Here is a 24,638-nt window from a genome sequence, read left to right on the forward strand (position 1 = left end):
CCGTATGCCGAAAGCAAATTTCGGTATCGCTCATTTTTCGGCCGCCGGCGACAGAATGCGTATGCCGCATACAGAACTATCATTATGTTATATGGACCTGTTCAGACACGCATACTTTTTATTTAGTGAATACGGTAGAACATAGGCGTTGGGTTTTTTTCTTCTTGCAGTCTTGCAGTAGTAAAGAATTAGTGGACATATTACATTAATTATATATATACAGAGATGGCAGCAGTTTAACAAAATGAATATGGTAAGTATTATTTAGCATTAAGCATATTTTTATTTCAAATAAATATTACATTATTTTAAGTAGGTAGTAGTGCAGGCTAAAAAGTTTACATAATATGGGATTATTTTTAATGAAATTTATTTTCCCAAAAATACTTAGTATCTTAAGATTAACTCACCATTATACAAGGTGTCTCGTATCGATATGTTCAAATTTTCGAAGCGTAAAGTACACTTTTGTTAAAGTTAAACAAACTTGTAATACCATTTTTATTTATAATAATAAATTCTATTATAATAAATTCGCAACTAAATAAAAAAATATTTAATAAATCAAAAAGGTCAATTGATAATATTATATTAGGATTAAAAATAAATTTCAAAATTTCAACATCATTAGTTCACACTGCAATGCAGCTATTCTGCCATGGTAATATATCAGTATTCATGAAATAGTCAGCAAAATAGTCACGAATAACAGTCGCTGATCTTGCAGAACCTGCTCCTGTTTCCGCAACATAATTATCATCATACAATCCTTGGACGAATAAGGTATCTTCATGTTTATATCCATCTGAAAACATCTTGTCGGACTTGCATTGTCTTATTTATTTAATGTAACACGACGTTTCGGTTGGTAAGTATCTCCAACCGTTATCAAGTGTAAACTTTATATCCATCTCGTACACGAAAAAAATTATGGAGCACAGTACAAGCTTTGACTATGTCAACGGCAAAATCTATTGACACGTTGAGTGGTCTGTGAAATATTCTCCACTTGTTAGAAAGTATTCCAAAAGTACACTCAATAAATCTTCGTGCTCGAGTCAATCGGTAATTATGTCTTTTTTGATGATTTTTTCCACCATATGGCCTCATGATTGAAGGATAAACCAAACGCTTCGTCTCCAACAATAACATATGGGATTTTGTAGGCAAAAATTCTGGATTGGAAAAATCTAGCTTTTTTGACGTTAAGTTCTTATAAAATTGTGAATTCTTAAAAATGCTTGAATCATTGTTTTTGCCATAATCTCCAATATCTACAAATGTAAAGCAATAATTCGAGTCACACATAGCCAGAAGTTGAATTGAAAAAAAAATGTTTATAGTTAAAATAAAGTGAACCACTATGTTGTGGTTTTATAAACCGGATATGTTTGCCGTCTATGGCACCCAAACAGTGTGGATAATTTGCATTTTTCAAAAAACCGTCTGCGATTTCTAACCATTTTTCTCGTGTGGGCATTGGTATACATTGTTCTTTCATAAATATCCAAATTAGCTTGCATGTTTGCTGAATTATTTCACTCGCTGTTGAAATTCCAACTCTGTAGTTATAATGAAGCTCAGTAAGTGAGCAACCAGTCCCCAGGTACCTGAAAATAATAAAAAACAAACTTTTTTAATTTTTCAGGGAAAGATCTTCAAAAAAATTGAAGAATTTAAGAAACTCTTTTGCTCGAGAGTTGGTGAAAAGAAAAAAGAAAAAAAAAGTGGTGACGGAGAGTATAAAATTTAATTTGTCAAATTATGAACTACCAAATTAATAGATTTATGTACAGAATAAAAGGAAAGGGGCATCGGAAACCGACCATAACACCGAGATAGTGAAACTATTGAAGGCAAGTCTTGAACAGCGACAAACAAATGAGATTATTCTAGATAATGACGGAGATCGACATTTCCTTCTTTCGCTACTGCCTGACTTTAAAAGAGTGCCAATTGATAAAAAGATGGATGTGAAATTGGCAATGATTCAATCGATAAAATCTGCCCTATTACCCCCTTAATATTCATTAAATTACAACCATGTACAACATTTGCCGTTTTATCCTTCCACCTCTAATCCCCCCTTTACACAACATAAGTCATCATCTTCACATCTGCACGTTTATGGTCATCCTTCCACTCATTCCCATTTAGCGTCCCAATCTTCAACAAACACTTCATTCATCGAGTTACAATCTTTACCCAATGAAAGACCAGAAACAATTCCCCTCCTCTCACCCCATTCCGTTGAATCAACTGCCACCTCAACAGACGGATCTATCATCGATCTCCTTGTAAACTACAAAGACTAAGTAATAAGATAATTATTAAATTTCTTTTGGAATACTTTAAATAAAAATTCGTTTAGAAAAAAAAACTATAAGTATTTTTTCCTTACCTTAATGTCATGGCTATTCGTTCTTTTGACGCAATACTTCTACGCATATTTGTGTCCTTTTTAACAAGTCTGGTTTTCAAAATATTATGAAGTTCCTCAAAGGACCGAATAGACATTTGAAAATAATTAAAAAACTTCGATGGATCTTGCAACAAATCTTGATATAATAAATTATACATTCCCTTGCTTTCTCTTAATCTCATTCTTCTTCTTATTATTTAATAAATACCACACCGCAATACACTCTTCTATTTCCATAATTTAAAACTACAACTGCACTACACTGGGTCTGTTTTCGAACTAAAACAACAAGACAAGACAGTATGCGATACAGAAGTAAAACGTATCCGGTCGTAATTCTATATCCCGCATACGGTATGTCGCATACAGTATCCCCGTCTGTAAGAGCTCTTATTTACAAAAACTACGGTCGGCGTCGGCAACAGCATCAATCACAAAGACAAAGCGGCGCCGGCGCCGACAGCCGCGGTTCCCCGAATATTACGGCCGGTCTCTTTTGTAGCAATGCCGACTGTAGTTTTTGCACGTTATTTATGCATTTTTTGTCTATTTTGTGTTGCGTTTAATAAAACGACAGTTCAGAGACTGATGAGTCCGATGACAAGAGAGCGGGGCCTACAGTGTTCACGATTTCGATTCCAATAGTAGCATTGGGCCAGAAAGTTTCGATGGGCTTGACTACTCTTGATCTTGATATTGATCAACAATTAGAGTACCTGAGTTAGGTTAAAACTGTATTTTTGGTTTATTGCAGATTGCAGTTTATTTTTTTATATAAAGCTTTTTTTCGAGTTACTTTTTACTTCTTACATCATAAAACGTTTCTCATGTTATTTTCATGTTACTTTACCTACTTTGTATTTGTATTCACATAGCATAGAACACAAACTATGCTCACTTTTTAAGAATATAATATCAAACCTGATCGGTAGCATAAATTCTTGTATATTCTTTAAAATATATTGGATATAATATTTGGTTATTTTATGATGAATATTCTTATTCTATCCGGATTTATGAATATTATGATGTTAAGGTTTTTATAAAGTTAGAACAATAATTCAGTGTCGGTATTTTACAAAGCATTAGGAGAATATTGAGCATTTTTCTAGGCATTTTGAGCATTTTGAGAAAAAATCATGAAAAATAAGTTTTTGAATACTTTACCACATCCCAAACATAAATTCCCAGGTTTTTTTCTTTTATGCTTGTTTATTCTCGTTCATGCTCAGGGAACATTCTTTTAAATTACGTGCTCGAGAATTTTACATCACTATACTCGGCTGACCATAATTCCAGAAAATTTGTTGACCCTCGAGACGTCGTGCCGTGTGCCACTTGTGTCATTCCTCCATTCATGAAGAATCAGCTGCTTTTTCGGTGTTTTCAACATCATTAAAATGTTTTAATTTTAATATAAAATTAAATCTAACAGAATTCTATTTAAGGGTTTATTGAACCACGCAAACAATATGATAAATGCTCTATCAAAAATTTGTGAATACTAATTTTCGAAAATGATTTGGCCTGTCTTCTAGATGTTGCAGATTTAATACTTTTTGCAAGTGATTACACAATCTATCATCGTTCTCAAATTAATGTGTCAAGAGTACCAGAGTGTATGTCAGAACTGTTTTCTTACAAACAAACTGTGCCTGGAAAATTGAGATTTTTTTGCATTGGGTTTCTATTCATGACCGAACTACAGCATCTGTGATATATCTCTTGGCCTAATATCACAAATGCTCCAGTTTAGCTTAAGATCTTTAATATACAAATAAGGTGCATAAGACTTGTGACTGGATTGGGTCGTGTCGTCAGGCTTTTATAAAACTTGAGATATTAACATTTCCAGGTATTTACATCCTAGAATGCTTAGGTTTTATTAAGCAGAATCTGCAGCTTGTTAAAACTTATCAGGATATACACAACTACCGGAAGATAACCGCTTAAAAAAAACATATATTTTTGGGAAACATTTCAATGAAATATACTCTAAACAAAACTATCAACGAGTAGTCTATATATGAGCTCATTAAAGAAGACAAATCTGCTACTAATTAAAAGGAAATTATAGAGATGTTTACAGATTGATATGATTAATGGCTGACAAAATATAGCACTAAGGCGCAGTAATATTCTAAACTGCTGAAGTTGCAAACACATTATTTCTTGCTCCTATTTGTAAAGCTCTCAATATGCTGCAATGTGAATGTCCCAATATGCTATGACTCGATAATTCTAAATATTTTTCAGAGCATCAAGTTAATTCTTATATATTTTAATTAATTAACCATTTTCAGAATATACTCCAAGAGCCTATAATCAGCAATAATAAAACCATTACATAAAGGAGAACAGAAACCAAAGTTGCACGTTATGAACCTATTTCTATTCTAAGTATAATAAGCAAAATTTTTCAGAAGGTAATAAAATTGCATCTTGTTGAGTTTTAACTAGTTATAAGATTCAAAGATCTAAAAAAAGGGGTATCAATCGAGGACGCATTGATAAGTTTAACCAAATCATTATACTCCTCAATGGATAAAGGTAAAAAATCTAGTTGCAATTTTCTAGACCTGGCTAAGGCGTTCCATGCTGTAGACCACTTGAAACTTTTAGACATCTTAGACAGAGGATAAAATAAATTTATTAAAAATCCTCACCAGGATTTCTCACAGAAGAGAAAACCTACTTATTAATCGAGGGAAAGAACCATCCCAGTAACGACCGATTACGAAATGATTAGTTCCTGTATCACAAGACTCCTCGATGTAGAAGGATAAAGGATAATGACTGAAGAGCAAAAAGGGTACCGAAAGGGCACCAAGAGATGCAATGAGCAGTTTTATCAAAGAGTCGATTATTTTTTGCGAGGTAAAGAGGCAAACCAGGAAATTACATATCATAATGCTCTTTCAATTCCCAAAGGGCCTACTACTGTATCCCTCATCTCTGATTAATCAAGATATTGGAGTTATATAAAGTCCACACAGCCCTCAAAAAGTACCTGGGCACCTGGTGCTGACCTGGAGAACAATCATTCATCAACATGAAGTCAGTCTCTATAATCAAAATCAACTGCGGCATATTTCAAGTGGATTCACTCAACCTGCTGTGGTTTTGCTTGGCATTGAACCTATTCTCCAGACAGTTGATTCTCCATACAGAAGAGAAATAAGATACACGCTAAAAGAAGGCTAAGTGAAGCACATCGTACCGCACCAACTTTGCAAGGACGATCTTAAGCTCTACACAGCATCTCATGATAAACTGATCATGTTAGTAGAACCATTCTCCAAAGAATCAGTATGAAATTCATCCTGGACAAATGTGTAAAGTAATCAATATAAAAAAGGCAAATGCAAATTAAGAGAAATGCCAGTCGGCGGCTCGATAGAGTCCATGTTAGAAAAATATGCCTACAAATACTTGGAGTACCAACAAGCAAGGACAATAGATGACACGAGTATTAAAGAAAACTTTTTGAAGGAATATATGTGTAATAGAGTGACCAGAATCTGCACGATTGAATTCAATAGCAAATATCTTTACAAAGCAATACTGGTACACAACCGGCAACCACATTGGCGATACCAGTAGTATTACCATAGTCATATGGTGTAATCACATGGACAGACTGGATTTGGACAATGTCATGAGAAAAACAGGAACACTGACTTAACATAGAAAGCACCACCCTAAAGCAAGTCCGCTAAGGATGACAATACCGAGAGGGGAAGGAGGAAGAGGCCTTCCTGATATTAAAAATTTGCACAAAGGACAAGTTAAACTGTTGAAAAAACAACTTCACCAAAGAAAACAAACCTCACCTCATACATGTCCTGGACAATTGTTCTCAACAAGCCAATGAGTTGAAAATCAGTATGAAGGTGAAACATCAGTAATAGCAAAGCAAAATCCTCCATGGAAGGTCTTTTATGACCTTGACCAACCATATATAGACAACATAGCTTCGGACGCGTAGTTTAGCAATGGGGAACTCTTCCTAGAAACAGTGGACTTCATAATGGCTAGGTGATAAACACTAGGAACTACTTGAAAGATTCCAAGATACGAAACGACAGGTGTAGAAAGTGCATGGAGAAGCCAGAAACCATCCAACATATTATTACAGTATCATGCAGCACATGGTTACTCAAACGCCGCAGAACACCATTTACTACAACCAATCAATTATAACTGATCGGAATATTCTTGATTTATGCAGGAATTGTCTATATTTTCTGTAAGATTCCAAGGTTGACAAATAACTGAAAGATGGTGAAATCTGTAGGGAAACCATTTTGACAGATTTGGATTAAGAAAGCTAAAGACTCCAGCTGGTTTGAGTGTATTTAAAAAAGAAACAGCCTAACTAACAGTGAGTTAGTTTAAAGTTTTACCTAGGGCAGTTCATTAAGTCATATTTGCTAAATCAAAATGTCTAACAAATCTTCTCTGATAACATTACAGCCAACTATTGTTGTGTGTTTTTAATTTTAGTTTTTTAATTTTTATTGGTTTATTTTAATATATTACTTTATGTGAGTAATATTTTATAATAATGTAGATAAAATAAGGTAAAAGATTGTATTATATTTTTTTGGATTTTACTGTGTAGTTGTAATATAAGTGTTGTCATTATGTTCCGTAATTTCAATAAGTATAGCACCGAAAATATTCCGTCAGCGAAATACTCTTTCGGACCGGGATTGGGTTCCAGGAAATTCTCCTCTGACCTCGATCGCCAACATAGCCCCCTCTCATTAACTTTAAGTTTGTAATCGTTTACTAGCGTTTGATGCGTTGGTGGGTGTGTTTCGTTGAGCGTTGTAGTTGTATAATTTTTACGTTAGTCTAATAATAGTAGTATGCTCCTTCAATTATAAAAGTAATAATAGAAAGTATTAATTTATAAATGAGTGTGAAGTTTAATAAATAATAAATACAAGTGACATTTGGGCTTTTATTTGGGCCTTTAATGAAATACAATGTAAATGCGAGAAATAGCAAATAGAACCAGTGCAAGTTTAATTAAATCTAGCACATTTTTTGGTGACCCCGACGTGATAATATCACAAATAGAAGTGTGGCGCTGTGAGTAGTAATAAAGAAGAAAATACATCAGTACCAGCAAGGGCTTTTGAATAGAAAGGATTGCCGTTTGATGGTTTTGTCTGAGACCCGAGAAAATAGATTCCAGGGTGATTTTCAAGTTTTGGTAACAGTCTCGATCCAGTGTACGGGTACCATTTGTTCATCAAGTTGATAAGCAGTTGATGTCATTGTGCAATAGATCGGCCGTAATAATTGAATTGGAGGCGTCACTGGGGAGTGTTTATAATAGTAAGCAATTAAGAAGTAAGGCAGGTCAGCAGCGGCCGGGTGAGTTTTTTAATTAAATATATAATTTAATAGAGCAGCGGTGGTAATTTTTGTTAGCGTTGACTGTTGTTGATTTTAGTAATAATGTTTTAAATGGTATTTTCTTCGCCTCATTATTTAATAATTATTAAATAAATTATGTAATTTTGATACACACAAATAATAATTGAATAAACAATAATCACAATATATCAATAATTAAAAATAAAATAAATAATTTAAATAAAAAGTAAATAAGTAATAATGGCTTCTAATAAAGAAAGAAAGGAAATAATTAAAAAATTAAAAAGTGATAGAAAACAAATTTGTGCACAATTAGATAGGTTCAGTGAATTCATTTCGGGTTGCGATGGTCTCACAAGTAAAATTATTATTAATGAAAGATACACTAAATGTGAATGTTTGTGGGATCAATTTAACGCAGTTCAAATAGAAATTGAATATTATGAGGAATCGGAAAGCGAAGCGAGACTTACTTTCGAAAACACATTTTTTGAAACAATATGCATGTTTAAGGATATGTTAAAGGAAACTTTACCAACATTAAATTTGGCTGGTAGTAGTATGTCAAATCAGAATCTAGTAAAACTGCCACCTTTAGATTTACCTACTTTTAGTGGCAATTACGATTGTTGGGTAGGATTTTTTGACACTTTTATGGCATTAATTCACTCAAATAGTTCTATCACTGATGTGCAGAAATTTTATTATTTAAAGTCGTGCCTAAAAGGTGATGCTGCACAGGCAATTCATTCAATTGAAGTCAATGACTTAATTTATGAGGTAGCGTTTAAACTTTTGAGGGAAAGATATGAAAATAAAAAATGTATAGTACAAAGTCATGTGAAGAGCCTTTATGAATTGCCTATGATAGGCAAAAATGTTTTAATTGATTTACGTAATATGGTAGATACAATTAAAAAAAATTTAAGGGCTCTAAAAAATCTTAAGGAGCCTGTCGATTCATGGGACACATTACTCTTATACATGTTTAGTAACAAATTGGATATAATTTCCAGACGGGAATGGGAATCAAAAATTGTTAAAAAAGATATCATAACTTGTAATGAGTTTCTGGATTTCTTAACAGAAAGAGTTCAAATTTTAGAAAATGTAAATTCACACAAAGTAAATACAAATCAGTCCCAAGGATCTGCAACAGGTAAACCTAGTTTTAATTTCAAAAACAATTTTAATTCTCAAAGAGCCTCGCAAAGTTTTTTCTCTGCTAATAAAGGCATTAATGCACAAGAATTAAAGTGTGTATATTGCAAGGTTAATAATAATAAACATCCTCTATATCAATGCTCCAAGTTTTTAAGTTTAAATGAACAAGAGCGAATAATTGAAGTAAAAAAATTGCATTTGTGTCTTAATTGTTTTAAACAAAATCATGTAAGTACAAGATGTACATTAGGAGGGTGTCGAAAATGTGGCAAGCCTCATAATAGCTTACTGCACATTGATTTTTCTAGGAGTGTACAAAATAATCTGAGTAATAATTCTAGAAGTAGTAATGATTCATCAAGTAATAATAATTTAAGTAATACAAACGGTAACTCAAATAATAATAATGCATCAAATCATTTAACTAATAATAATGCCTCATCAAGTTTTGAAATGACTGAAAATAGTGTTAGTTCATATAGTTCAATAAATACCTTATCAAGTGCATGTATAAATAAAAATAATTGTGAAGTTTTGCTCTCAACAGCGAGGGTTTTAGTAACAGATTTTCAAGGTAATATGCACGAGGTAAGGGCACTATTGGACTCCGGTTCTCAATCCAATTTTATAACAACGGATTTGGCGGCATTTTTAAATTTAAATATAAAGGAGCTAAGTGTGTCGGTCATAGGTATAAATAGTTCTGTGACTAATGTTAATAAACATGTCAATATTAACGTAAAATCAAAATTAAATTCTTTTCAAATAGATTTGAATTGTGTTGTGTTAGACAAAATAACTAATGCTCTGCCAACATTATCAGTTGACAAGGAGAAACTTAAAATTCCCTCCAACATAGTTTTGGCAGACTCATTTTTCAATATACCATCAAAAATAGATATTTTAATTGGGGCTGAAGTTTTCTATGAACTATTGAGTTATGGGCAAATTAAAATTGAAGAAAATTTGCCAATATTGCAAAAAACTTGTTTTGGATGGATCATTTCTGGAAGATTACCCTGCAGTAATAATAATGATAATAATGATGAGCAGGGTCAACATCAAACATTTTGTAACTTATCAGTAACTGAGAATCTTGAGCCAACAAATAGAAAGGTTCTGGAAACTTGAAGAGGTTCAGCCAACAATGATTTTAAAAAAGGAGGAATTGGAGTGTGAAGAATTATTTATGACAACAACAAAGCATAATAAAGATGGAAGATTTATTGTGCAACTACCCACCAAAGGAAATATCAATAATATTGGCTCCTCTCTAAAAATGGCAGAAAAAAGATTTTTAAAGTTGGAGAGAAAACTAAATGCAAATCAGGCATTGAAAAATGAATATTCACATTTTCTACAGGAATATGAAGAGCTGGGACATATGTCTAAACTCAAGGAAAATGAAATAGTAAATAATGTGGAATGTGTATATTACATGCCTCACCATGCGGTGGTAAAAGAAGACAGCACAACAACAAAATTGCGCGTAGTGTTTGATGCCAGTGCAAAAACAGACAAAGGTATCAGTTTAAATGAAGTATTAAAGGCAGGACCTACCATTCAAGATGATTTGTATTCTATTTTAATAAGATTTAGAAAGCACAACATTGTTTTAGGAGCTGACGCAGAGAAAATGTATAGACAAGTTTGGATCGATCCTGCACAAAGAAATCTACAACGAATAGTATGGAGAAGTAGTCCAAATGAAGACATCAAACATTTTCGTTTAAATACGCTTACCTATGGAACCACTCCTGCATCTTATTTGGCAATAAGATGTTTGCATGAAGCAGCAAAGGAGCAAGAAAAAAATTATCCCAAAGCATGTTATGAAATAATAAATAATTTTTACGTGGATGATTATTTAAGCGGAGGATCTACAGTAGAAGAAGTAATTAAATTAAAAAATGAAATATCAGAAATTTTGAAAAAACGTGGCTTTAAACTTAGGAAATGGGTTTCAAACAAAAAGGAAATTTTTGAAGAAGAAGAGGTTAATAATCTACAGCAGTATATAGTCGATAAAGAAGTTACTAAAACATTAGGACTTATATGGAATATTAAACAAGACACTCTACAATATGTGGTATCCCTAGATTGTCCTATAAAGGTCACAAAGAGAAACATTCTGTCAATATTATCCAAAGTTTTTGACCCTCTCGGGTTAGTAGGTCCTATTATTATCCTAGGAAAATTAATAATGCAAGAAATATGGAAGGGCAATTTTGATTGGGACGAAGACCTTCCCAAAAATATTTATGAGCATTGGCAAAAAATGTATCAAGATTTACCCTATTTAAATAATTTAGTAATATCCAGGCATGCAATAAATTGGCATTCTATAAAAAATGAGATACATGGCTTTTGTGACTCTTCCGAGAAGGCATATGGTGCTTGTTTAATTTTGATATCTGTGTCTTCAAATAATGAAGTAAATACTCATATTCTTTGTGCCAAATCTAGAGTGGCGCCTCTGAAAACTATAACCTTGCCAAGGCTCGAGTTATGTGGAGCGTTGCTACTTTCTCGTTTAATAACAAAAACGGTACATGCTTTAAAAATGGAAATAGATGATATTAGATGTTGGTCAGATTCGACAATTGTTCTGGCATGGTTATCTTCAGATCCATCTAAATGGAATACTTTTGTTAGCCACCGAGTCGCTGAAATTCAAAATAATAAATTAATAAGCACTTGGAATCATGTTTCCAGTGAAGAAAATCCCGCTGATCTTATTTCTAGGGGATGCAGTGTACATAATTTAATAAATTCCAAGTTATGGTGGCAAGGGCCTAAATGGTTAAGGCAAGATTTTTCATATTGGCCGACTGTTTTTGGCAAGGAGAATTTTGTGCAAGGCTTACCGGATATGAAAAATTCAAATACATATATATTACACTCAGTTACAGAAAGGTTTGAATTATTAAATAAGTTTTCAAGTTTTTTCAGACTTAAACGAGTAACCGCTTTATGTCTAAGATTTTATAATAATTTAAAATTAAAGCCAGAAAATAGACTGATTGGGAATTTAACTTCATATGAATTAGATAAGGCATTAATAATACTGTGTAAATTATCTCAGTCATATGAATTTCCAGATGAAATAAAGGCTTTGCAAAATAATAAACCTATTTCTCGATCAAGTAAATTAATTTCGTTAAATCCCTTTTTGGATAAAAATTCTGTTTTGCGTGTTGGTGGCCGCATTAGCAAGGCTGCAATTTCTTATGATAAAAAATTTCCTATAATATTGGAAAATTGTAATTTCAGTAAGCTTATAATTAATTATGAACATAAGAAAAATTTGCATATGGGTGCACAAAATTTACTTGCAAATCTAAGGCATAATTTTTGGATATTAGGAGGTATTACTATCATCAAAAGGGTACTTCGCAATTGTATAGTATGTTTTAAGGTAAATCCATACAATATGACTACTTTAATGGGTGAATTGCCTGAGGAGAGAATATCGCCTACTAGAGCGTTTTATAATTGTGGAGTGGACTATGCTGGTCCTTTTAATATTAAAACATCAACTTTACGAAATAGCAAAGTTTTAAAGGCATATTTGTGTATCTTCGTTTGCTTCGTAACTCGGGCTGTTCATTTAGAGGTTGTTTCCGACCTATCAAGCAATTCTTTTTTAAATGCGCTAAAGAGGTTTATTAGCCGTCGTGGTAAATGTAAGAGTATCTATTCTGACTGTGGCACAAATTTTGTGGGCGCAAATCACGAAATGTTAGGATTTTTAAATCAAATTAAAAGTAGTGAATTCAATAATAAAATAATTAATAATTTATTGCAAGATGGTATTAATTGGAAATTTATACCTCCTAGATCCCCGCATTTTGGTGGTTTGTGGGAGGCGAGCGTAAAACAAGCCAAATATCATTTAAAACGAATTGTGGGTAATGCTGCGTTAACTTTCGAAGAGCTAACAACAGTTTTTACGCAAATTGAAGCTTGTCTTAATTCCCGGCCGCTTAGTGCATTGTCAAATGATCCAAATGACCTATTACCATTGACCCCAGGACATTTTTTAGTAGGGGATTCTTTGGTGGCTCTTCCTGAGCCAGATGTGCGTACTGTAAATGTAAATAGACTAAATAGGTACCAGTACATGAAGCAAATTGTACAAAATTTTTGGAATAGGTGGCAGAGAGAGTGTCTTAGTGAGTTAATAAGGCGTTCTAAGTGGCGACATTCTAGTGGTCCGTCGATTAAAATAGGAGACCTTGTGTTAATGAAAGAAGAAAATTTGCCTCCATTAAAATGGTCTCTCGGGCGCGTGTTGAAGTTGTATCCTGGTAGTGATAACGTCACACGTGTTGTATTAGTTAAAACTAATCATGGTGAATTTAAACGTGCCATTGCAAAATTGTGTGTTTTGCCTTTGTAATATAATTGTAATAAAGAATAATTTAGTTATAATTATGTATTAGTAAGTAGATTTAAGTTTAATTAGCAGTTTTAAATTGAAATTACTTTGTTAATTTTCTGTTGTTGAAAGGTGGTACTTTCAAGGGGGGCGGTATGTTCCGTAATTTCAATAAGTATAGCACCGAAAATATTCCGTCAGCGAAATACTCTTTCGGACCGGGATTGGGTTCCAGGAAATTCTCCTCTGACCTCGATCGCCAACATAGCCCCCTCTCATTAACTTTAAGTTTGTAATCGTTTACTAGCGTTTGATGCGTTGGTGGGTGTGTTTCGTTGAGCGTTGTAGTTGTATAATTTTTACGTTAGTCTAATAATAGTAGTATGCTCCTTCAATTATAAAAGTAATAATAGAAAGTATTAATTTATAAATGAGTGTGAAGTTTAATAAATAATAAATACAAGTGACATTTGGGCTTTTATTTGGGCCTTTAATGAAATACAATGTAAATGCGAGAAATAGCAAATAGAACCAGTGCAAGTTTAATTAAATCTAGCACACATTATCTATTTATTAAGTTAGAATAAGTTATACCTGTAGGGATTGTATATTGTATATTATTTTAAAACTTTTATTAATCGGTGCTGGACTTGATCAATTTTAAATTGCCTTCCAGCTCCTTTTTTGCATTAATTTAGATAAAAAGCAATAGGATATGTCACTCAACATTATCAATTACACTAGATTCTACATTGTATTAATGCAAATAAAATATATTATTATTATTATCAAAATCCCAAAAAAAAACCCACATTACAACTTAGGCCTTTCATCTACGCTCTCGTAGCTACCATTTAAGCCTCCTTTATTTGGCCAATAGTTGCATCATCCACTTTCCCATTTCATGTAATTTTCATCACCCATATTGTGAAAATCTTGATCAATTATCTCAAACCCATGGTCTGAGCCCCATCAAACACACTTGAGCTGCTTCTGGGTATCCTGACATCCCTCATAGGGCTTAGTACTGGCTAATTATATTGTCTAACCACCACTGTCCTTCCTGAGGCACACCAGGGAGCTCTATGGCCCTCTAATTATCAATTAATTATTTTTTTGCAATTGAATACTAATTTAAGTAATTTATTACATGTATGTTGTCACTTGTTAAATATTTCTGCTGGGTACTGAGTATATACATTAATCTTAGTAAACTAATAAATTTCATATTGTTATTGTTCATTTCTTTATTGAGCCTTTGACAGTTGACACATTGAAGTTTGAACATTGGTAATTAGAGGTTAGGTTACTTTGGCAACTGTGACATCTCCCCTTGTCAATGAACTAATGCTGATTTCACAGATTACCTTTTTATGTTTTATATTGCTAAATTAGTTGTGGTGTACTTATCTATAATTATATATATATATATATATATATATATATATATATATATATATATATAATTATTAGTGATTTAATGAGGGACTATTAGTTTGAATCTATCGAATCAATGAGCCTAGACTCCTAGAGTATTAAATAATAAATTAAATATTTTAAGCAAATTAAAATTAATTAATCCACTTAAAATTGAGAGAAAACCGTTCTCAACTTAAACAAACAACTAACAAAATATTTACTTGAGAGTTTCGGCCCTAAATTTATTAGTTTACGCGAGTTTTAGAGCTGTCGCCGGCCCGACGATCACGACTCAACAAAAGGTTTAAATATGTATACACTCGTAATCTCGCCCTAAAAGTAAAAGGGTGGAAATACTTCAACCCTTAAGTTTTAATTCCTTGTGTTTGTGGCCCGATTATAACACGAAACGTCACCAGTTTGTTTATTTGTTGAGTCACGAGTTTTAAGTAGGATATTATGAGTCTTCTGGGAATTTAAAAGTTTTTTGAATTGGTTTAATTACTCTCTGAAGGTTTGTTAGGTTTCAGTTAATGCAGGTGATTAGCTCATCTACGTTTAAATTTAGATACCCAAATGCATCTTAGGTGTCGGTTATAGGAACGTGTTCAACAAATGCCAAAAAAAAAAAAAAAATCTTAAAATTGATTTTAAAGAACTGACGATAGGAACTAATGACTTTAAGGTGATGGTATCAGTGGCAATTTTGGTTTAGAAGTTTGATTGACCTTAAATCAACGATTTGATTTTCTTCGTAATGATTTTCAAAGATCTATGTACCGGAGCAACTGATAACAACTTATTTCTTTATATGCGAGAGACTCAGACAAACTTGTGATTTGATAAATTGAATAAATTCTGATAATTTATTTCAGTAGTAAACTTAAAGCTTCATCGACCCATCTGTGTTTGTTCGCTGACTTTTGATCTAAACGTGTGTAACTGGAATATGTAAAAAATATTAACTTTAAAATATCACACTTTATTAAATTTTAACCACTATCCTTTCCTGACCACTCCTGTCCCCAGTTCACTACTGCCTAATGCTACGTTTAATAGTTCCGTATGTAGCAACATAACATAGCCTATATACATTTATTTAATCGGCTACCAAGACATTTTATATTTTACTTGCCTTTTATACAACTTTAAAAGTTTTTTATTTGATTTATCTGCGACCAAAAAAATTTCGATACAATACAATAAATTCTGAAATTGTGGGAAAAAAAAGTTTAATAATATATCAATCTCTTTTTGTTAGAGGCACTTGGGCATACAAAGTAAAACGGGCGCCAAACTTTATTCCTTCTTCGATTGATTTTAAAGCGAAGTAATTACTCAACGTCAAAACTTTTTAACTAAAACCTCGAGTTTTCTGAAAACGCAATAATTGATTGCGTTTATAAACCCTTATATTATATTTAAAAAAAAAAATCTGTATAATCCCGTCCGGCACGAAATTATGTTGCGCTTTGTAATTTTTGTCTTTCATCGCCGAAATATGCAACAGATTCTCGCATTTCTAAAGAATAAATTTACATATAAACGAGCCCGGCACAACACCACGATTGAAATATTTATTATCTGCGGCCATTATTATGCTCTTTGTGCATTCATGACACGCTTCTCTACTCGACTTTCGTTCCATGGACGCTCCAAAGTTTTTCCTCTCTCTGTTTTTTTTTCTCGTTTTTCATTTCCTTTCCTTTTGTTTTGATTTTTAATCGGCAGACTTTATAATTTATTTTTGCATGAAACCAAAAAAGAGTTTTTATCAATCTTAGTCCCAGATAGACCACACAAATCGTTTAGAGAATACACCAGAAAAGTTCTTCTTATATTTCAGTACCTGAGAGGTAAACTGTACTAAGTATATGTTGCCATATTTTTTACATTTTTATGGTTTTTAAATTCATATTTGTATAGCAGTAATATGATTACTTTAGGGTGCAATGTTTATTTTTTCTTAAAAAAAAAACAAAAACAAATTTGTTTTAGTGGACTTGGTATTTTGCGCTTCAGAAAAAAAAATTGTAAAGTGTGGACATAGTATATTTTTAAAACTGATTTGGTGACTTAGTTCATTGTGTCTCGGAATATTTTTTTACAGTTTGCTTTTAGTACTGTTATTTTTAGATCTACATTTCACAAAATTATTTAATTAGGCAATAAAAAAAACAAAGTGTTTCTTAAAAGGATGTATTATTAATTATTTAGGGAAGTATTAACCTCTGCAAGGGATTTCAATTTTTTTAATTTAAGGAATATTATTAAAAACCTAATAATAACACTAAAATATTATAGAATAAACTCAAAAAATATTTCAATAAAGGTCTAGTTTATTTCGTAAATAAAAAATAGAAATACTGGATGAACAAAACAAAATTAATAGATGTTCTTAAAAGTATAAGAAAACCTATAACATAGCAACGTTGGCAGACAACTTAAGATTAAACATACAAACAAATCTTGGTGCTAGCAAGTACGGAAAAAAACTAATTTTCACTATCATCCTCTGTTTTTTTATCGGTGTAGGGCAGATTTTGGTAAAAAGGATGAAATATTTTTGGGACCCACTGTAATAAATTTTGAAGGTCTTTGTATTTTTTCTCACTGACTGGTTTTGGTAGGTCTCTTATAACTGGAATTTCTTTTGGGAAAACTGACTTACGGGATACTCTATTTAAATCAAGTATCTTAAAATTAGTATCATTAAAACTGGTCTTACTTAAAACCTCTCCAAATTGGTCAGAACGAACCTGAATATGAACCAGCTGCGATATTCTAAAATCTTCTACAGTTTCCAGTTTTTTTCTCTGTAAAAATGGAGCATTGGTCCCTTGAAATAACGACAAAAAATTTTTGAAATCCGATATCTCCATGTTAATAACATTAAACGGATTTTTATGACTGGCAAGGCGAACTAACCGTTGCCAGTCCCATGGGGTCATAATCTGAAATTTTGTTATTTTTTTTCTCTCTCTTTCAATTAAAGAGTGGTCGCTATCTACTTCTAAGTGGGTATGCCCTCTAAGTAGGTATTTATGATTTATAACTTTTAATGTTGGAATGTATTTTAAAATGGTAAAATAAGCCAAAAGAGAGTTCATATTTCGGTTTTGAGAGGGGCAATTATCGGACCAAATTGTAAGTTCGTCAATATTAGTTAATGCCCATTTAAGTAAACATGACGCCATTTCATTTCCACCTCGTCCAGCGACGCTCTCATCCCACATGCAACAGGTTGTGAGGTTTTTTGAACAATCTTTAATGATTGTGTAGTTAAACGAGTTGGCAAACATTTTTCTAGGTCGACCATAATCACCCTATGTTTTTGATTTTCTTTAGCCTGAGACTTATCTTGTGCCTTTAAAAAAAAAATTACTTGAATCACTCAAGTGTAAATCGTACTCTTTTTGGATGGACATTCTTTCATCAATTATTGTAGAGTCTTTTAATTGTATAAGATATTTGTCACACTCATCACAAGTGTCGTTGTCCGGAGGCTTAAAGGAATAGTTAAATTCATTGTTGAATATTTCACTGTATAACCACGGTTTAGGAATATCAATTTCGGGTGTATGTTGCTTCAACATTTTTTTTTTGTAAGCATCGTACATTTTTGTTATATTTATATTACTATCAGGGTATCTTCTTGATGATCGTTCTCTACTATAATGGGATTCTACAGTTGGAAATTTTAAAATATGATTTCTTATAGTGTCTTTTAACTCAAATGATATTTTATTTGAAGGAGTGTTTTTTTCACGCTTATCTGATTCCACTATGCCTCCATCACCTCTCTTTGCTAATGCCGTTGAAACAAAAAGTTTGCGAGATCCCTAAGGTATTCAAAAAAAATGTTTTATAAACTTGCACCCGTCGTTTTTAAACAGTCAAAAAGAATTTTTTGGTGTTACTTTTCTCGTTTGCTTTTTCTCCAGTTCGTTCTCGCCGTCTTTTAATTTCCACTAAATTAACACATGAAGCAACAAACTGCCGTTTATGATCAATTAATTTTGAAGTTGACCAAAAATTTGCAAATATGTTTTCTCTCTCTTCTTGGCTAATTTTTGTGGTGCAATTTTGCCTGCAAACATCGCATTTTTAAAGATTTCGCTCCTATAAAAGTATTCTGTTTGTAGAAAGGCATTTTTGTTTTCTGATATTGGCTTTCCAGTTGGCGGTGTTTCTTTTAGGTTTTTTTCCTTTTCGAACTTCCATTAAGTCTTCTTGTGAGCCCTCTCCATAATCATTTTCCGACGTCTCTTACATCGTTGCTTGTGTCAGAATCACTTTCGCTATTTACCTGTTGATAATTGGGGTCCTTTATCCTGGTTGGGGACAAACAAGCTCTGTAGATACTTTTTTGTATAGGCTTTCAAATTCTAAAAAAAGTACAGTAAAATTAGTCCCTTAATAAAACTTCTCAATATTATCATATTTACATTTTTTAAAACTTGTTATGGAGCTGTGCACTGGTACTTGTTCAGCTTTAGTCACATTTCCTTTTTCTAATGAGAGTGACTAGGGGGTTCTTTGAGACTAAGACTATAAATAACCACTAAAATATAATAATTGGTGTTAGCTCTTTCCAGATGATACTAATTAAAATATAAAATTATTACGTTTACGTGATATACATACTTATAGGATTAGACAGCACAGTAGTTCTTTTCCGAACAGCTGGATATTCAGTAAGGTGGACCAATTTTTTAGGCAACGGCGACGCATTTTTGTTCTCTGCAATAAAAAGCCTGTTAGTTTAATTACTAATACAAACATTTAGCCACGGAAAATAACGCATTATATTAGCGATATTGTAAAATTGTTTTAAGTTTTCTTACCTAAGTCGGTATCAATATCCACTGTGTGAACCAGTGATTCTGGGCTTCCCACTAGACAAGATGTGTCCAAATCACTTGAGAAAGCATCTCTGGTATCGCCTAAAAGACATTGTATTACCTACTGAACTAAGGAATATTTCGTTTAACTAATAAATAGCCCATAATGATAGGTTTGTTCTAAGCGACGAGAAAACCGTTGCGTTACGGTATTATTTTTTCCTATGAGTGTCCTGAAAAGTACACTTTTTCGCACCAAAAATGCCCGATTTTTAATATTCGATATTTATCGCTTAATTTCGTTTATAATTATGTTGTTTTATAATAATTAAAAAATAAAATACTTTTGTTAAAAAAAATAGGTACAGGGTGTTATTTTTTGTCAAGTCGATTTAGGGTAATAATTATTATTTTTTTTTGTTTATTAACTCTCAATTTTTTTTGAGAGTGTAAAATCACTCAAAGGAAAAATTTTGTACCTAACTTGCACCTTTTCCGCAACTTAATGGCTTATGTCCGAACTCCGCTTTGCGTCGTTCGTGCAACTGCCAAAGTACCACTTTCCGCACTAGTTAGGTAAATAACTATAACGCAATAACAAAAATAAACGTACTGCGCACTTATTTCGCCTATTGCGCATGAATATTTCCGTTCAATGTACGATTTTCTTGTCGGTTGGAGCAAAACAATTAAACCAACTAAGAGCAATAAAAATTTACATACTTGTATTTGGCACATCCTCACTTATATCCAGAAATTTACAGTTTTCTAAAGCTGCAAAAATGTTCGCAGTTCTCGAAGACATAACCGCGTAAAACGTCCTCATTCATTAGAAGCTAGCAAAAGACTAAATTTAATTTACCGAATTATTAAAGGGTTCCACGGTAGCAGACAAGCCTAAACGTGCTAAATATGATGAATGAAAACTGTATCAAGTCCATGCCACTGGACATAACTTTTTTAGTACGCTGTGCTAAGTCCATATAGTGCGATTTACCTCTGAACGCGAATGTGACTTAGTACAGTTTATAATTTAATAAATCAGCAGGGGTTTTAAAATCTAGAGTTTGGTATTATTTTTTTAATAAAGTATTAAAATTAAGATACAACCAAATAGGTAACTAGTTGAGAATTCGTCATAGCAATATAAAAATAATAATAATAATAATAATAATAATAATAATAATAATAATAATATAATATATTTGTTTAGCAAACATGTTCCATACATAAAACGGAAAATAAAAGTGATTAAAATATACATAATAATAGAGCTAAATTTTTAAACGTTGCGTTCCACTTTATTTGAGAAATATCAACATTCGATGGTACTGCTGAGGTTGCATTTATCATGGTCAGTTCGTGTTGATGTTTCGAGCATGTTACGACACATATTTTGATATGTTGACCCATTCTAAACAGGATATCTCGGTTAATTTTCATGCAGAGGTTAGTTAGATCCAAAAAGAGTTATTCACAGATAAAAATAAAACAACTAATATAAATAAAAAAAAGATAAAACTAAGATACTTATTAATAAGACTTAAAACTTAAACGTAAAAGACAAAAATTAAGAGATATAACACATATCACGTTTACACACAACCCTTAATGCGCATTAGCGAAATGCGCCTATTTAAATATGTGCTGATCTCACTCTAATGCGTATTAAGGTGCCGTGTATAACATAGATAATAAACTACTAATATATAAATAGCTTGGCGACTGCCGAAGAACTGGCCGAACTTTAAAAACTGATGCTGGCTTGCTTTAGCTGGAATTAGTCAATCATTAATTATAACAATTCTGCACCGGTACAACTCTCACGAGATGTGTATTACACTTCATCAAGAGCTTTACGGACATGATTTTGAGAATCGCATTAATTTTTGCACTTGGATTTCAAAAAAAAAGGCGTGAAAATAACCATTTTTTGAGAAACGTTATTTTTTCTGATGAGGCTTCTTTTAATAATTGCGGGCAGGTAAGATTTAACTTATTTAAATTAGAACATATTCAAGTTTTGGTTGTTTGTTTTTCTAAAAGGTAAACAGGCACAACATGCATTACTGGGCAGCAAATAATCCTCACTGGATGAGAACTGTACCACATCAACATCCCTGGTCTGTGAACGTATGGTGTGGTATTTTCGAGGATAGAGTTATTGGTCCGCATTTTTTCCAAGGTCATTTAAATGGACAGGTCTACACAGATTTGTTAAGAAATCAGTTACCTCGTCTACTAAACCAAAATTTAAATCCTAACGTATGGTTTCAGCAGGACGGAGCTCCACCCCATTATGTCATACAGGCCCGTACTTATTTAAATGAGATTTTTGAAAACAGGTGGATTGGTCGAGGTGGTCCTGTCAACTGGCCTGCTCATTCGCCAGATTTGACCCCCCTTGACTTTTTTTATGGGGATTTATAAAAGACAAAGTAATGGCTAGTGCACCTACAACTCCAGAGGACATGAAGAACAGGATTCGTTTTGCTTGTTCATTAGTGACACCAGCAATGTTACAGCGGGTACGAAACTCATGTCAAGAAAGGATAAGAAAGTGTTTGGAAGTCGAAGGCGGTCACTTCGAACAGCTCCTTAGGCATAATACACGATAAATAGTTAAAAAGTAGGAAATAATTTGTTTTTATTGTAGTAGAATATTCGAATTATTTTTTAAATTTAATCAAAACATTTTTGATCATAATTCCGTAACCAGCAGAGCAATTTTAAAAATTTTTTGTAAACAGACTTCATATTTTATGTAGATTCGTATTTAAGAATAAAAAACACGTCATTCCATTTAAAATAAGGAAGTGACCCTCCCCCCTCTTAGATGGGTGAAGGGACAAATGTCAAAAATATCACAAAAAGTGCCCCCCGGTATATTTGAAATGTCACCAAAATGTCAAAAAAAAATTTGCAGTTGTTTTTGACATATCGCATTGTAACACTTTAAAAAACTCACCCTGTATACTGGGGCATAAATTACCCTTATATATTTGAGTACCTGTACCTAGCTTACTTAGGAGAATGTTTTCAGCATATTACTTACTAGATAATTTCAACCATTAGTATGACATTTTAACTTATCATCAATTGGCCATCCAAGAAATAGCAAATATTTATTTTACTCGAATCGAAACTCTCACGAGATGTGTCTATCTTTATCTAAATTAAAATATTGGCCCCATTCTTGTACTTATTCTCAATAACTTGCATTTATGAGGCATTTTTATTTTTAGACCATAAGAGGTTGGACCATTTTTAACATGAGCTTGATGCCCATGGATTTGGCTTATATCTGACAGGAATTACCTCAGTTAAGCTTAAGCCTCTACATCCATAACTAAATAATGCTTCATGATTCACACAATCAAACGCCTTGAAGAAATCATAAATTTAGCTCTTCCCAACCCCATCTCTAATATTCAAAATAAAGCTCCAGAAATGCCTTGTCTTTTAATAATGGTAAAACTAGTTGACAATGTTTACTTTAAATGAACTTTAAATAAACTACTTCTCTACTCATTATTTAGAATGTTCCATGTTCCATGTTTTCTCTGATTTTGTTACATGACTTATTCAGTCCATATTTATAATGTATTTCTTTCAAATTTATGTTTTTTGCAAACTTTTATATAGTTAATGAAATACTTAAGAAACTGTGGATCATGTGTATATTTCCTCATAAAATGATATTTTATATGTCGTAAAAAAAAGGTGTCAACGCATAAATAGAAAAAGGTTGTGGACTGTATTTGAAAATTATAGTAAGTAGTTGCTAACGCAAGTAAGAAAATTGTAAATAAAAAACGAATGTACCACACTACTCAAATGGGCACTTACCGAATAAGAAAGTTGTGGTCTTCTTAACGGGGACCCCTTGGTTGCAAGTCCAGACTCACCACAATGGTTTTTAAACCGAAAATTAATTGAATTGTTTTAATGATTGACTTAGTACCGACACCAAAAATGTACTTGTTTTCACCGTCGTTGCTCTCGTGCAAGTGCTTCGACCTTGCACATCGTGCCCAGATAATGGGAGAAAAATGTGGTACATATTCCGCGCGAAATAGAGTAAAATTTGAAATTAATGATGCATTAACAAAAGGTTTTGCGGGATAAGAGAGTGGCGTAAACTGAATTTTTCTATATATTTCTCAGTGAATGTACCTTATTAATGTCAATAATATATCATTAATAACATGTTTTATTTATGTTCTTTGAATTTAATATAAGTATAACTATCGAGCATCTGAAAAACTAAAAATTGCTATAAAAAGGAAGCCTATAATCCATTGAACGTTTCACATATAATATTATATTCTAACCCAACCTTAGCCTATTATTTTTTTAATGACGGCTAATATTTCCGATAAGTTTCACAAAATGTAAAGACAATAATTTCTATATTCCTAATGTCGTTGTGGGAGAGGCTGGTCTCAAAAAAACGCGATGCGAATCTGCTTATTTATTATAAGCAAATTTACCGTGAATAAATATAAAAAGAATTCATCAGTTTTTTCGGTAAGAGTCAATTCATAAAACCGAGCAGTTAAAAAGTATGATCATTTAATTCAGTTAAATTGCACGCGATAAAAGCCGAAAGAAAAAAGTTTCGTTTTTGGTTTCTTCAGCATCAATTAAATCCGCCTACCTGCATAGATTTTAAATAGCAAATGCGGCACTGGCTTTTATCTGGCACTCGCTCGGGTTTGAAAAATCGCTTTTTTATCATAAAGCTTATAAAAATTTACATTAATTTTCACTCGCAACGAAAAATCTCCGATAAAAACTTCAACGATAACAGCATTTCACTTCACATGCAGTTCCCGTGTTTACGCGAATATTTAATTAAATAAATTGGATTAATGTTGGTCGTATTCATTTAAATTATGCCTGAAAACCTCTTATGCAAGGTAAAACTATAAAGCTTTAATTGTTTCTTGATTCACATGTACATCGGATTTGGCCGGAGTACAGTTTTCTTCTCAAAAAAGGAAACGATATTTTT

At 32.5% G+C, this 24,638-nt stretch overlaps 2 protein-coding genes across 5 annotated transcripts in view; one reads left to right on the forward strand and one right to left on the reverse strand.

Annotated features, from left to right (window-relative positions):
* Positions 1–24,638, forward strand: part of LOC126733544 (protein O-mannosyl-transferase TMTC1-like) — an 894,879-nt gene that overhangs the window by 841,320 nt on the left and 28,921 nt on the right. The window lies entirely within an intron of this gene.
* Positions 17,130–23,705, reverse strand: LOC126733547 (uncharacterized). Of its 2 annotated transcripts, none has more exons than XR_007659753.1 (5): positions 23,471–23,705; positions 19,625–19,723; positions 19,425–19,520; positions 19,226–19,341; positions 17,130–19,165 (listed from the first exon to the last, which is right to left on the reverse strand). XR_007659753.1 is itself a non-coding variant. In XM_050436882.1 (5 exons), exons 1-4 carry the CDS (start codon positions 20,445–20,447, stop codon positions 19,292–19,294), a joined length of 348 nt encoding a protein of 115 aa, XP_050292839.1. In that variant the 5' UTR covers positions 20,448–20,686; the 3' UTR covers positions 17,130–19,165; positions 19,226–19,291. The 2 variants fall into 2 exon arrangements, 1 of the variants encoding a protein (XP_050292839.1); XM_050436882.1 differs by lacking the exon at positions 23,471–23,705 and adding an exon at positions 20,345–20,686.

This window comes from Anthonomus grandis, chromosome 2, assembly GCF_022605725.1.
Source record: "Anthonomus grandis grandis chromosome 2, icAntGran1.3, whole genome shotgun sequence".
In the NCBI taxonomy this organism is placed as follows: Eukaryota; Metazoa; Arthropoda; class Insecta; order Coleoptera; family Curculionidae; genus Anthonomus; species Anthonomus grandis.